Source organism: Coccinella septempunctata, chromosome 3 (assembly GCF_907165205.1).
Source record: "Coccinella septempunctata chromosome 3, icCocSept1.1, whole genome shotgun sequence".
In the NCBI taxonomy this organism is placed as follows: Eukaryota; Metazoa; Arthropoda; class Insecta; order Coleoptera; family Coccinellidae; genus Coccinella; species Coccinella septempunctata.
Window position 1 is genome coordinate 18837023 of NC_058191.1, and position 17034 is coordinate 18854056.

The following is a 17034-nucleotide window of genomic DNA, read 5'->3' on the forward strand; positions in this document are numbered from 1 at the left end:
GAAACCGCGCTCACAAAAAACTGGTCTCCCTCGCTTTCAGAACCTTCTTCTTGGGCCACCTCATGTACATTTTTCTTCTTGTCATCCCGTGCTTCCTTGTTTCCTTTGGATTGGCAGACTGTCGCGAAGTGATGAAGTCGCTGACATTTTTTACATTTCTTTCCATAAGCTGGACATTTACCTTTCATATGGTTAGTGCCACAGTACTTGCACGTGAAGTTAGACTCTTTTTTGCCATATTTATTTTTTCTTTTCAGTTCATTCACTGAGACTTCACTTTGCAAAGCTTTGGACTGAGTCTTACTTACTTCGTAGGCTCTACAATGGTTTATGGCCATCTCCAATGTTAAATCAGATACTCTGAGTAGTTTCTCCTGAGTGTCTTTACTGAATATACCCATGACAATTCTGTCTCTTACCATGTCATCCTTGTCCTTATATCCAGTGGACTTAACAGCTTTTCGAAGTTCAGTCAAAAATGAGTCAAATAACTGTCCTTCTTTCTGGGTGATACTGTTGAAAACAAATCTCTCAAATATAACATTTTTCTTGGGTGAACAGTGTGCTTCAAATCTTTGCTTAACACATTGTAATGACTTCTTTTGATTATTCGTCAAATCAAAGGTGTTGAATAATTCCAAGCCATCATCTCCAATTAGGTTAAGGAAAACAGCAACTTTAGTTTCTTCATCTTTTTTCGATAGCTCCGTTACAGTTAGAAAGTTGTCAAATTTTTGTTCGAAGAGTTTCCAATTCTCCGCAACATTTCCATCCAAACTCAACGGTTTTGGCGGTCTGAACATGGACTCCATGTCTAGTCGTTTTTTGTCCTTTGTTTATCACAATTCCTAATCCGCCAGCTTAGTCGACACAATGTTTGCCGTAATATACGACTCCAATCGACCTGACACCATGTATTATTTTTATGTAATAATATTAAAAATCCATTCATCTGAAAACTATTTTATTACACATAACGTCCATTTACTCCATCACAATAAAGTCGAGTTCCAGAATTACATCTCGGAGGAAAGAGAGCGAGCAGACTTTGCTCTGATTCGTAGATAGACGTAGATCTACGCTCTGATTGGACGGTATTGACGTAACAGATGGAAAAGATGGAAAAAATGCGATTCTGGAACTCGACTTATTTAGCCGGTGACTAGACTACTGTCAAGTGGCGCGCATGAGCCGCTTGGCGTCAACGGACCATAGAGAAACATATTCTTCTTCTTATCTACTATATTATAATAACGTGCGTTCAAAAAAATTCGTCGTCAAGTAGGCTATGGAATTTTGAACGTCGATATTTCGTGTCTAAACGTAATTCTTAGCTCGTGCTTTACTATTTTCCAGGTGAACTGTCATTTTAGCATTTTGGGTTGTTGTTGAATTAAAATTATCAGCAAATTATAAAGATGGTTTTTACGTACGTGTGAAAGACTTTTACTATTGAATTCTACTTCAAAATTGGAAAGAAAATTGAAAGAAAATGGAAATATTCTTTTCCGGCGACTTCATTGAAGCCTATGTTGCTGTAGATTATTAAGAATGAATTTTTCCATTGTACTGTTTTGCGATGTGTTGACGAAACAGGTATGTTCAAAAAAAAGGAAGTGGTATACCAATAAAGAAAACTCTAGAGTTCAGTTATAATGAAAACATGGTGACAGAAGCTCGACAAACCTCTCTTCAGATTTTATCTCAAGTGGATGGAGTATCCGTTGGCATATGCCACCCGATTTTGAAAAAAAGATATCCATTTGTTTTCATAAAGATTGACATGTTATCAGAAAACTGAAATGGTTGTGATTACCTAACCTTGTAGCATCCGAGAAAAATTGGAGTTCAGTATCATACTGAAGTCAAAGGCAAAATGTGGACCTACTTTCTTTTATGGAACTTCAATAGCAGAACGTTATGAAGGAGAAAGCATCATGCCTTTTTATAGCTGAATTGAATTTTAATAAATTGTCCAATAGCTATTTTCATGTAATTCAGTTCTTTTAGTTTAGTCATGGATTTTCAGTAATGACTGAATCAATTCAATATTTATAGAGAATTAATAAACATATTATTGAGAATCTTACTGTGATCTATTCATATGACTGAAGTAACTAGAACCTTCTTACAAAAAAACATACTACCATGATCAATTCAAGATTCATGTCTCTTACGTATGAAAATAGTGGACGGTTAAAATTTTTACGAAGAACTTTTCTAACCGCCTCAGATTGTTTGGATTCTTGTCATCTTACTCAATGAAAGAAATGCTTTTCGAACGTTGGGTGAAATTTACAGGTAACCTTTTCTGAAAAGTGCCTTTCCGTACAAAATTACGACATATAGGTTAATGTCATCATTGTTTACATTTTGGGAAGATGAAGTAAATCAAGGAAAGACATACGTTCAGCCACCGAACATCAGCCTTCAAAATTTCATAGCCTACTTGACGACGAATTTTTTTGAACGCACGTTACAAGTAAATTAAATTCTATCATGTTTCTATGCATAGAACGTCAACGATGAGAAACTCATAGTAATGACATGCAGAATTACGTCTGTCATTATATATGAATTAATCAAATGAGATATGATCTGTTTCGTGAAATGGATATATTTATATATTTCAAGCGCTTGTAGAAAAAATATTGTTCCTAACTCTTGCGTAAAGTGTCTTGCCCGCACTCAACTGCTTACCCGAACTCTGCTTCGCATCGTTCGGGCAACGGCAGTTTCGTGCGGGCAAGTATCACTTTCCGCACTTGATAGGAAAATAACTATATTTACGTACGTTGAAACAGATGAGTGTTGGAGAGATAATTTAACTCGCAAATAAACACACGTACTCTCTAGCACAGCTGTAACGCGAATGAAATCTGTTAAACACACTTTTTAAACTTTCAGTTGCACAATTTCATTTAGACATTCAAATATTGAGAGAAGTGTTCCAACGTCCAACGAACATTGATATATGTTGTTGTATTCCTTTCGGAACGAACTTGGTTTTTTAAAAAACTAACAGAAAGCAGGGTCGCTGTCACCAGGGCAGCTTTATTGAGGTAAAGCTCCGTAAAACCTTTATGAACACTATTAGATTGATAGATTGTCACTTTACGAAGGATAACGCACTGTTATTTTAATTAATTTATTTGGAAGGCACAAGATACAGAAATAGATCAATAGATACGAAAATTAATTTGAACTATGCGATATGAATAAAGAATCAATCTCAACGGTACGATCTGAACTGAACTGAGAGCGTCATGCTGCTACTTATATATTGTTTTGGAAAATGCTGACTTGAGCAAAAATATGTTAACAATGGGGCCCTTGTATACAGGGTGGCAACATATCCCCCCTAAAAGAAGATTTTTGATGTGCAAGAAAAGCAAAAATCTTTAAAATAAGAATTCTGAAGCAGTATGACACCTTACATGAGGTATTAAAATGTAAAGATATATTCTAATTAAATTATTCAGTGATATCAAGATAAAATCATGGACACTCAATTAGTGCAAAATGAGAGCATAGAATTATCAAGAAATTAAGACATTTCAAATTGAACGAGATATTAGAAAAAAATATAAAGGAGTAAGATATATAAGATATATGTAAAATTGTAACAATTAATGAGGATTAATTTTTAATGTCTTGTTTGTTCTTCTCTGTGTTTGAGACCCGCTGCTGGAGGCGTCTTCTGGTCTCGATACTCGGATTTCTGTCTCAGAGGAACCTGGGTAATTAAGACGTTGGAGTTCTGCATCGTAGTAGACTTGAACTGGTTGCTGTATTGGTCTTTTGTGACATTGGTTGAAGATCTGGAAACATGGACCTGCTTCAATGGCTCTAGGCTCTTTGGTACAACAGAAGATTCTTCGGAGAATTTGGAAACATCCACACCATTTCATAAAATTGTAGAGGACAATGAGCAAAATGGTACCACATGTAATTGATAGGGCTGTTGTTACCCACGAAGAGTGTTGGATGATGAAAGGCCTATTCAGTTGTTGTTGGAGTTGTTCATCGAATTCTGCTAGCTTGTGTTGAGCATACTTGAATTCGTGGAGGTTGACACTTGTTAATTTTATTGGTTCCATATAAATTGCGTGGACAGTGAGATTTCTCTTCAATTTCTGGCAGCAATCGTCCTGTATTATACTTGAAGATGGAATTTCATAACTTGAGTTTAGGGAAGCTAGTACTGCGCTGGTTTCTAGACTTGTACGATCAGTAAATGCCTTGCAGTGTGAGTTGAGCTTTAGAATACCCATCTTCTCGATGATTTCTTGCTTTAAGGATTCTTCACCACAGAGATTCGAGTTGGATTGGATAGGGAGAACAGCCATTCATTAACGTCGGTCTTGTGCCAGATTTCAGCATCGGCTATGATATTTCTTTTCATGCAGGAGTCGGGAATCTTGTTGACGATTTTCATTAGCAGTTGTACTTCACAGGAAGAGTCGATTTTCTTCATGGTTGGCATCTGATTGCAAATCCACTCTCTCGGATGGTATTCAATACAATTTTCCAATTTATCAGCCAACAAATAATTTGTTCTCATAGGTGAAATCAGTAGGAAGGGTTTGGATGGCTCGATATAAGAGAATAAACTATTATCTTCAGAATGAGGGTGTGGTAAAGAGAATAGTTGATAAAGATCAAGGTCTTGTGAGGAACAAATAGGTATTTCGAATGCAATTGTTAGTAAGCTGTTTTTTATGAAAGATTTCAAGTTCATGATTTTATAGTAGTAATAAACGTTTTCGATACTCAAAGGAATAGGAAGAGAAATATTAGTAGAGATTTTCAGAAGTTCTCGATAAAGCGCTTCTGGAGGCAAAATTCTATAATCTATTATTCCATGCTGTATAAGTGAAACATCATTCACGTAATTTTGCAAATTGAATAGGAGTTCATCAGTCATTTCAATGAGCAGTATAAGATGATTTGAAATTTGAGATTCTATTTCATACGCATGTTGAATATTATTAAGATCCTTCGAGAACTGATTAAATTCTTTTAAGTTCTTATTTAAGATTCCTATGTTTTCGTTCATTTTATAAAATGAATTATTGAAATTAGAAATAGTAGATGAAAGAATTGATACTTGTTGCTGCATAAGAACATCAGTTTGTTTTTCGTTATTTATTATTTGATTTATTGCATCTGAATAAAATTGAGCGTCTTCTGAATCAGGGTTACCAGTTAACCATTTAATAGCCGTCCCGACGCCGTTAAATAAGCCACGTTTCTTTCTTGGCATATTAATTTGATGAGATATAATTTTATAAATTTCCTCGATTATTGTAACTTTGGTTTTCACGTAACTTAATTGATTTTTACAGTCATTAGAAAGATGCTCTGCCATTGTGATATCACATAGATTAATAGAGTTCGAGTAAAAACCTAATATTTGTACGACTTGATATTTGAAATGAGTTAAGTTATGATATATATATTTTTCGTTTGATATTTGTGCCTTACCAAGATTATGATATAATAAACCGGAGGATGATTTGATGGGATTGATTTCATACTGATGTGCTTGAAGAAGGACTTGGAAAGTGAATAACTGGAGGAGAACAATTATTTTCGTCATTATCTGCAACAACATAAGGTTTTAATTTATTAAAATGATAAGTTTTTAGTTTCGAAGGACTAATTCTCAATGTTGCTGTCTGATTATTATGTATCTGTTCTATTTTATAAGGTCCTTTGTAATTTGGAGCTAGTTTCTTATTTTTTCGCTTTCGACTGTGAGTCATAAAGAAGTACAAGATCGCCTTCATTGAATTGATACGTTCTATTGTTTTATCATAATATTCCTTGGATTTATTTTTAGACTTTAGAAGATTATCACGAGCAGTTTCTCTTAATATTTTCAATTTATTTGTGATATCAGTAGCTAGTTCTGAATAATTATTTAGATTTTTCGGATTATTTATTTGTGACGGAATTCGAGCCCTTTGTCCAAAGACTAATTCATATGGGGTTTTTTGAGTAGATTTATGTATTGAGGTATTATAACTAAACGTTACAAAGTTGAGGAATTCATCCCAGTTATTAGAGTCTTTATTTACATAGCATTTGAAATAATCTTTAAGAGTTAGATGTGTTCTTTCTAAGGATCCTTGCGTTTGAGGGTGATATGGAGATGATTGCTTATGTTTGATCGACATTAATTTATTTATTTCTTTGAATATTTTCGATGTGAATTCTACGCCTTGATCTGTGAGAATATTGTTTGGAAATCCGAATTGTGTACAGAATTTAAGAAAGTGTATTGCTACCGTTACAGCATCATGTATGTTGAGGGCGTAAGCTTGAATGAATTTCGTTAAGTCGTCTTGAATGGTTAATATAAAGCGATTGTTATTTTTCGTCATAGGTAGAGGACCAACTATATCTAAGGCAATTTGTTCATAGAATTTGGTTGAGGTAGTTGTAATGATCATAGGACTTTTATTATGTTTGAAATCAGTTTTAGATTTTTGACATATTTTGCATCTCCTTATATACTTCCGAATATGATCTTTCATATTATCCCAAAAATAGAATTTCTTTATTTTTTCGTATGTGCGTTCAAATCCTTGGTGTCCAGCTAATGGTGAATCATGATTTTCGAATAAAATTTCCTTTATTAAGTTTTCATCACTTACATTAATTCGTTCGTCGCATAAAATTTCATATTCAAAGTCACGAAACAGAAAATATAAGAGACTGAAAAAGGTATCTTCTCGGATTATTGAATTATTTTTAAAAAGAGCTATATTTGGAATCGTGAACTTTTTTATGTTGTTAAAATTGAGCATTAGTCTAAGATTAACGAAAGTTGCGAATAAATCTTCGTATGTTACAGATTGATCATTATATTCTTTCAGAAAGAGAACAAAAATAAATTGATGAGTTAACTTCTTTGCTATTATATCAGTAACCTTAGGATTTTCTGGAAGATCTGTAAAATGAGTTTTTATAAAATCAAGAAATTTGTTCGAAATTGAGTAGTCGCATGACATTGGAATTATAAATGTTTTTATATTGGAAATTGTCGTATCAACAACCTTAGGTTTAGGAATTTTAACTTCTCTTTGATGAAAGCCTTTGAAGTTTTCAAACGTGAGGTCTTCGTCATCTATAGAATAAACAAAAGTTTTACTGTGTTCATCAGGTAAATTATATATCGTTATACTGATCGACGAATCGTGAAAAATGTATTTAATCATATCAAATATTTTTGGCCAATAAAGATTGTCTAAACCACAACTGATACGAGGGAAAGCTAAATGTGATTCATTATTTTGTTGACATAAAATTTTGAGATTCATTAGAGCTTTGAAAACTGTTTGATAAGTAGGTTTTTGGAAAAAGAGAGCTTTGGTTATGAGGTAATAAATTCTTCGGTTTTGATCACTAATATAAGCCACTTGTCCTACAGTTTTATTTTGAGATTTCAACTCATCTACTTGTCCAAATCTAGTTTTGAATATTAATGCTATTCCTTTACCCATTTTAAAATCCTGAGATACACAATGTACTAGAGAATGATTAGGTGGCGCTTCGAAAAGATCGCCTAGCTTTTCTTGAATATTGGAAGAATTCCGTATGCTTTTGGATTCGTATTTATTCATGAAGTCATTATATGAGATTTCATTATTATTGTCTTGAATTAAACGACTTAGAGCATCTGCATTCTGATTCAACTTTCCTTTCTTATACACTATTTCATAATCATAGTCCATTAATTTCAATCTCCATCTCAATAAGCGACTTGAAGGTTCCTTACAATTTTTCAACCAAACTAAAGGTTTATGATCTGTGCAAATAATGAATTTTTGCCCATAAAGGTATGGTCTGTAATGTTTACAAGATTCAACGATAGCTAATAATTCCTTTTCTGTCGTGGAATAATTTCTTTCAGATTTTGTTAGAGTCTTAGAATAATAACTGATGGGTAAATCTTTTCCAATAGGTCCCTGAGAAAGTACTGCAGCAATAGCATCGTTTGAAGCGTCAGTAGTTAATATAAATGTTTCTGAAAAATTAGTAAATTTGAGAATTGGTTCTTTGGTAAGGATGTCTTTAAATTTTTCAAAGGACTTCTGACAATCTTCTGTCCATTCGAATTTTTGATTTTTCTTCAGTAAGTTATGTAATGGCTTAGCAATAGCGGAAAAGTTTTCAATGAATTTCCGATAATAACCAATAAGACCTAGAAACGATTTTAATTGTTTAGGATTTTTGGGAACTGATATATTTTTAATAACTTCGATTTTGTTTGGATCGGGTTTAACACCTTCTTCTGATACATGATGACCCAGATACGTTATTTCTCGACATAAAAATTCGCATTTATCCGGCTGTAATTGAAGATTGTGAATTTGTAATTGACGGAAAACATCTTCTAGCATCGAATTATGATCTTCTAATGAAGAACCATGAACCACTATATCATCAATATAACAAAAACATTTAGCACCTTGGAGCCCGGATAGTACAATTTTCATAAGTCTTGCTAAACGACTCGGACTGTTTTTGAGTCCCATAGGCATTCTGTTGAATTCGTAAAGTCCTGATGGAGTAGCTATAGCCGTTTTAAATTTATCCTTTTCTTCTAACTCGACCTGATAAAACCCTGATGCGAGATCTAATGTTGAAAAATAGATTGCATTTCCTAATTGATCTAATATGCTCTCAATATTAGGAAGTGGATAACTATCACCGACCGTTATTTCATTAAGTTTTCTAAAATCACAAACTCGCCATTTTTGTTGTCCTGATGCATCTTTTTTCTTAGGAACAATCCAAATTGGTGAATTCCACGGAGAATTAGAAGGTCTTATGATATCTTGATCGAGCATTTTCTGAATCTGTTCATTAGCTTCTTTTTCATGAATTTTAGGTAATCGATAAATTTTAGAAGAGATTGGAATGTTAGATGATGTTGGAATTTCATGCTTTAATGTTGGTGTTGAAGTTAAGGAATCGCCTGGTAGATAAAATAAGCTTGAATATTTATGACAAATTTTTATAGTGGATGCTTTTTCTTCCTCATTTAGATGATTCAATCGAAGATTTTCTTCAAGAATTTTATTTCTTTGAAATGCTTCTTTTTTTGAGTGATTCTGATTATAGTTAGTTGAGAGATTTAAATTTATAGATTTTTCCGGTAAGAATTCAATTATTTCCAATACGGGTCTGTCTATTGTGACTTCTTTAGGATTCAAGTTGAGAATTGGAATACGAGCTTTTGAATTATCATTTGTAACAAGAGTATTGGGTATAAGAACGTTATCACATATTGTTAATTTCTCAATGAGTCCCTGTCTCAAATTGCCAACAATATCGACTTCAGCAATAACTTCGCATCGAGGAGGAATGATTATTTTATCTTCTTTAATTTCATTGTTGAAACGAATACGGTGTCCGTTTATAATTACAACATTGTCTGCATAATTAAGAATAGCTTTTTGTTCTTGGAAGAAATCGTTACCAAGCAACCCGTCGAAATGAGTCTGTATTTTTGCAGCGTTTATAACATTGAATTTATGAACAATATTTAAGGACGATATTGACAAGGATATTTCCGTTGTTCCAATTGTATTGATAGGCATATTAGGATTTATTCCATTCAATAAAACAATATCATTTTTATCAAGATGAGTTTGGCTAGGAATAAGTGCATCATGTTTTATAATGGAACAGGCCGCTCCTGTATCAATTAAAAGAGTTACATATTCTTTAGGAGAATTTGGGATTTTGAATGTTAAGAATTTTAATTTATCATGAGGAATATTAGACTTACTGTGAGAACTGTTTATTTTTTAATTTAATTGAATGCCTTCTGAATGATTTCGTCGGAATCCTGGGCATTCTTCAGGTCCGAACTTTCCCCGTTTAAATGATTGACTTTAGAATTGTTGAATTCTCGTTTCCTACATTCTGATATTATATGACCTGATTTTTTACAATAATTACAAAACTTGTAAGATTGAGCGTTTGGATTTAAGGTATAATTAGGAGGACTATTTTGTCTAGAAGTTGAGGCATGATTATTAACGTTTGAATTATTCTTTACGAAATTATATCTTTCATTCGAAGGATTAGGAGGTCTATTATTCATATTATAATTACGTTTATAGTTATGATTTTGAAAATTAGGAGTTGTGCCATTCCTTTGATTATTTTGAAAAGAGGTTCTGTGATTATTTGAATAAGAATTTCTTTGATTGGTAATACGATTCATAGAATTAGATTTAGATTTAGTATAATTTATAATTTTTTCCTCTTGAGGAGCAATAGAATAAGCTTTATTCAAATCACCTATATTTCTAGCTCGAAGCATTTGACTTATTTCTGCTTTGGAATGAATGATGAACCGTCGAAGAGCAGTTTGTTGAATTGATTTTTTCAATCCCGGAAGTTCGTCAGGATGAGAACAACTCAAGATTTCAGCTTGAATACATTCGTTTTTCACTTTTTCCAGACGTTTAAAGAAATCAGTTATATTTTCATATGGCGCTTGTCGAATGGTTTCAAGTTCTTCGTGCGTTTGAACTAAATGTTTCGTTTGGCCATAAAATTGTTTCAAACGAATTTTTAATTGAGTCCAAGAAGTTATATCCGATAATTCTAATTCATTAACGACACTAGCTGAGAGTTGTGATACAACATAGAGTAATAAACTATCGATTTGATCAGGTGAAGCAAGTGAAAAAGCAGAATTTGTGTTTTGAATGAAGGTATTGAGTTCAGATCGATTTCCATCGAAGGGTTTGATAAACTTAAAGAGAACTGTTATTGGGAGATTATTTGAAGAACTTTCGTCGTCAGAGAGATCGTCATTTTGAGGAATATTCTTAATTTCAGGATTTGACATGATGAAGGATTTAAGGAAATTGATTTCACTTGAGAACGATTATATAAATGATGGTTGATAAACAGAAAATTGACTTACGTTTTTCTCGAGGGAATTAGGAATTTGAACCCGTGCGTAGACTCCAGTAGTCAGGTGAATCTTAGGATCCAGTTACACAGGTGGATTCTTCTGCGTAGACTCCGCTAGTCCGGTGAATCTTGAGATCCAGTTACAGAAGAGGGAAGCAGCTTTGGCTTATAGCTTGGGGTCTTTTCCTATTAAGAGCTGTGCTCATAGAGAGGCGGTCAAGATGTGATCTTCTTCTCGAGTGACACTGCACAATCACTGCACTGCACTAAACTGAAGAAACACGGCGACTGCAATCCAGTAGATATCCTGCAGGTCCTTGAAGGCTCTTTTTCAGATGTCCTGTTGGCTTTCCTTGAGGTATTCTGCTGGCTCTCTTTTAGGTATCCCACCGCTCTGTCACCAATTTTTGTGTTGTATTCCTTTCGGAACGAACTTAGTTTTTTAAAAAACTAACAGAAAGCAGGGTCGCTGTCACCAGGGCAGCTTTATTGAGGTAAAGCTCCGTAAAACCTTTATGAACACTATTAGATTGATAGATTGTCACTTTACGAAGGATAACGCACTGTTATTTTAATTAATTTATTTGGAAGGCACAAGATACAGAAATAGATCAATAGATACGAAAATTAATTTGAACTATGCGATATGAATAAAGAATCAATCTCAACGGTACGATCTGAACTGAACTGAGAGCGTCATGCTGCTACTTATATATTGTTTTGGAAAATGCTGACTTGAGCAAAAATATGTTAACAATGGGGCCCTTGTATACAGGGTGGCAACAATGTACTTCAACTACGTTAATTTTACAAGTTTTACTAATTTCGTCTGTTCCCCAAAATAACTATTACATCCATAATAGTATATACCAGTATACATCCATACCGTATAAACTTTTGCAACGACTTGCACACTCGTGTCAACGTATCATCTTATTCTTGCAACGCCACTGGAATCCGCAGAAGATTTTTCAGCTTCAGATGTCAAATGTGAGAGTGTCAGAAAATATTTTATTATTGTAAATATTATATATAATCAGTTATTGCTGCAGTCATTAGAAGAGAAACTAGGACTTATTGGGAGAATCCAGTTTCGTGCCAACTTATACCTGGGTGAAGATATTTTCTTAGGAAAATGGAAAATGAAAGAACACACCTGTCGTAAAATTTGCAGTCCAAGTCAACGTATTATCTGTAGAATTCGAGTAATACAACCAGAAGTCGTATTTGGTTCCAGGGAGAGCTTTAGAGAACTGAATGACATCTTGAATATCTTTAGATGCTATGGTGGTATTTGGAGCTGGATGACCAAAGGGTGGATAATAGTCCAATCTGTAAACGACACCATCCTGTCCTAAGTTCCCAGGAATGTGTATCACTAACTCAGCTGTCTGTGATACCTGAAAAAAATCGCACAGTTAAATATAATATTATAAGTTGGCTTCATTAAGTGACGGTGTTACTCGTTAGTGACGGTCTGCAGATTAATTCTTCGAAGTTCGCCTCATGTAATCGAGCAATAGCAAAAATTGCTCTAAAATGTGCTTCAAAATTTTTCATGAATTATTTGGATATAAAATTAGAATGTTTTGTAGTTGTCATCAAGCAATTGCGGTTGGTTTTGCGAGTGATAAACACGGAGATGACCTCATTCCTACGCCTTGGACAGATGGTGTATCAGAACCAGAATACAATAGTCTGCAGACAAACGCAGAATAACAAGATTTTCTTCCATACCATCCAATATATGAGAGCTGTTGTGACTGAAAAACACCCACAAACATAGAACACAAGTTGACCGACACCACAGAATAGTACCTGACATAAACATTACAGGTGCGTTCGGCCGGTAGACTCTATCAGCACTTTTTGTTCCGAGTCGTTCGAGCACGCAGTTTCAGAACAAAAAGTGTCAATAGTTGTCGTTCGTTCTAGACGGAGTGGAGTTTTCGGAATCAACCTCTATGAGCCCCAGCTCCCAAGGTGGGGCGCGAAAGGAGTTTGTGTAGAAGTAGGGTTATGAAACGAGGCAAACCATAAAAAAAAGCTTATAAACAAACTATTCATAAAACTGTAGAATTTCCGTTTAATCCACACTAAGAATTATCTATTCATATACATTTTCGAACAAATTGCATTCAAATTCAAAATTTTGCCATGATTTTTGTGGTTGACATTTGTCATTCGTTCATTCAAAAATTGCCAATTTGTACAGGCTCCATTAGCCCTAGCTGATCTGTGATAAAACTCTAGTTCTACTCGCTCTGTACCGGTGTTTACTGGCCGAACGTAGTCTACATAGCCTATGAATGATACTACGAGAAAACCATAGAAATCATAATATATTATTAGAAATTAAACACAAAACTGTTTTGAAACGTCTAATTTCAATAAAGTAAACGCTTTACAAAATTTCCCAAAAACACAACTTATTTCAGCAGCTTGTTCTCCGAGCGCTGACGCAGTTTCCACCACAGCACTTATCACGATCCTGACTGGCCTAGTCATCCGTTCTAGACGTCTACATCTTTTTTTGATGATCGTTGCCCAGTTACCAGATATCACTGATTCATCATCTAGGTGAAAAAACTGCTTCGCGACCGGCGCGGCTCTTGTAAATTCCTATGTTTCTAACACGGCCAACCTGACAGAGGTGTCGTTCTCGGCACCCTCTTCAGCTGTGGACACATCTGAAAAATAACAACAAAACATCTACCCCTTCAGGCAGTCAAAAACAAAACTTGACATTGTCAACTTGTCATTCGGTTCTACCTCTAACATGACCTATACTCCATTCACTTTTATTTTAGCACTCGGTTGGCCATGGAAATTTGACACATTTTACTCTGTATGGTACGAAAATGTGGGGTTATGACGCTTGTCAAAACATTTTTGGGTTTTAAATCTACGCTTTGTTGCCCGTTCTACGTAAAAGCTTCTGTTATTACGTACTTTATCACAATGTCGAATCTCTTCGGAAAATTTGTGACGAACATAATTGAAGTTCATACAAACTGATTGAAGGCATACCAAATCCAGTTATTTGCATGGAAAATACAAGAGATCAGTATAATATCATAATGCCGCCCACAGACTTCGTTCTTTTCCATCCGTTCGAATCGCCGCGATTCGAACCGTCGTTCCAAAAACGCCAAACCCCGATGTGTGTGGTGAAAAACCGACGATTCGGAACGACGGTTTTTCACCACACACATCGGTTTTTGGCGTTTTTGGAACGACGGTTCGAATCGCGGCGATTCGAACGGATGGAAAAGAACGAAGTCTGTGGGCGGCATAATATGCACTAGCTTGAGGAGAGTTCATGTTCGTTATCTTCTTTGGCTAAAGTTTGAATACGTTACATCAGTTGTAGATTTCAAAAATATTAACCCGAAGATGAAATTTATATGAAGCAGTAGTTAGGAATGGGTATCTCTTGAAGGAATCAACAGATAATTACAAGAATGTTCCATTCTTCAACAAAAATTATCTTGCATCAATGTAAGTAAAAGGAATTAAAGGAAGTTTCAAGTCAAGATGAACTTCACCTTCGAACAAAAATTTCACATGAATAAACAATTATCGATTGAAATTTATTCTGTGAGAATTCTGCATTTCTTAACAAACTTTTTTTTGTTTCAGAGATTGGGAGTGAGAACCCTAAAAAGTTTATTAAGAAATAAACAATTAACAGGACAACTGGACCGTATTTGTGGCTGTTCATCTTACCCTAATAGCACACAACGTCCATGGGACGTACAATTCATGTCCATTTAACGTCGGAACGTCCATGGACTTGATTTGTATGTCCTTTGGACGTCCGTTTCCGGACAGTTTTAGGACGTCCAAGATGGATATCCATTGTTAGTCCCATTTATGTACAATGTCCATATCGGATATCCATTGGATGACCGTGATGGACATAATACGGACTATATGACATATGTCCGTATCATATAGTTCCAAAATAGTCCCTGACCGACTCAATACAGGCAATGTCAAAAATATGTCCTTACTGGATATCCATTAGGTGTCCGTGATGAACATATTACGGACCATATAACTTATACATATATATTACATGGTCCTTATAACGTCCATGACGGACACCTATTGGATATCCGGTAAGGACATCTTTTGAATGTCCTCACCGGATATTCACTAGGAGTCCGTAATGGACGTAATATGGACCAAATAACATGTATATATTACATGGTCCGTATAACGTCCATGACGGACACCTATTGGATATCCGGTAGGGACATCTTTTGAATGTCCATACTGGATATTCACTAGGAGTCCGTAAGGGACGTAATATGGACCAAATAACATGTATAAGTTACATGGTCCGTATAACGTCCATACTGGATATTCACTAGGAGTCCGTAATGGACGTAATATGGACCAAATTACATATACACATTACATGGTCCGTATAACGTCCATCACGGATACCTAAAGGATATCCGGTAGGGACATCTTTTGAATGTCCATACCGGATATTCACTAGGATTCCGTAATGGACGTAATATGGACCAAATTACATATACACATTACATGGTCCGTATAACGTCCATCACGGATACCTAGTGTATATCCGGTAGGGACATCTTTTGAATGTCCATACCGGATATTCACAAAGAGTCCGTAATATGGACCAAATAATACATACATGTATATCAATGAACACCAAAATTCTTTTCCGCTTTGTAGTATATGAATATCTTATGAATATTACATTATGTATAACGTTATGATGAACGAAGACTAAATACTTGAGTAATTACTATTATAAAATAATCTATGTTTGAGTTTTAAGACTTTCGTTCTTATTATATGGTATTTCTGTATTGATCGACTACTATTCCATAAATCAGTTAACAATATAATGAATATGTTCCTACAAGTAGGTGTATCGTATAGTCTCGGTAGCTAGGACGGTTGCAGCGAAGGCTCAGTAATACAATGTCCCCACGTACTCGCGAGTTCGAATCTGGGCCAAGTTGTAACAAAGCAAATTTTCAATTAGTTTTGTTTCCGAATTATTCATTTTCATATTTCCGTAACGTGAATTGATTAAGTCGACCGGTTTCAGACCGCGCGGACCCATGTGTTCCCGGATCGCGATGTCTTCAACGTGAGGTCAAGGGGGGATATCGTATGCCGAATTTGTTTAATTGCGCATTTGACAATTGTATAAAAAAGGGCCGTGCCGGGTATAAATTCGAGCGATTTCGTAAATTCAGTCAAAATGAAGCCAGAGTGTTCCATCAACCGTCCGAGAAGTATACCTGATAGTAAGTACATTCAAGGGTTACACATGGGCAAGGTCTCAGGTATGATTATTTTAATTACTCTTTTGGTTAATTTGCCGGTTTATTTATTTTCCACATACCCTTCTTTCCGCCGTGGAGTTGTGTAGTAGCTTCAAATGGCCGACACTACCCCATGGACTTTCCCAGTATGCGTAGGTGTGTACGCTAGCTTCAAATGGCGCGTACATGCTTCCGTGTCATCCTTCCACCGTACCGCCCGGGTCCTGGAGGCCATGCATTAGCTTGAAACGGCCTGCATGTCTCCTGGTATCCTAAAAGTACAGGGGTGTACGATGTTAGCTTCAAACGGCCCATCCTACACTCTTGTCAGGTACGTTCCGCCGTCTCTAACTCAGCCCACCCTTACCGTACCGCCTGAGTTCCTAGAGGTGATGCATTAGCTTCAAACGGCCTGCATCTCTCTTGGGACTCCGAGTGTGCGGGAGTGTACGATGTTAGCTTCAAACGGCCCATCCTACACACCTGCCAGGTATGTTCCTTTGTTACCCTTTTTTACCCCGCCTTTCCCTAACCGTACCGCCCGAGTTCTTGGAGATTATGCATTAGCTTCAAACGGCCTGCATCGCTCCTGGAATTCCGAGTGTACAGAGGTGTACGATGTTAGCTTCAAACGGCCCATCCTACACAACTGTCCGGTATGATCCCCTTCGAACTAGGCCACCCACCGGGGTTACGGGGGTGGGTACAGCCCCCGTGATTTCGGAACACCTTGGATTCCGAGGGCACCCTTGCGGGTGTGTTCGTCGTCCTT

General features: G+C 35.7%; 1 protein-coding gene across 2 annotated transcripts in view; it reads right to left on the reverse strand.

The window, feature by feature from the left end:
- LOC123310549 (tyrosine-protein phosphatase 10D) overlaps window positions 1–17034 on the reverse strand; it is a 488577-nt gene that overhangs the window by 364195 nt on the left and 107348 nt on the right. For both annotated transcript variants that reach the window (XM_044894063.1, XM_044894062.1), the window contains exon 2: window positions 12104–12347. In XM_044894063.1, the coding sequence (XP_044749998.1) occupies window positions 12104–12347 (244 nt within the window). The remainder of the gene's footprint in view (window positions 1–12103; window positions 12348–17034) is intronic.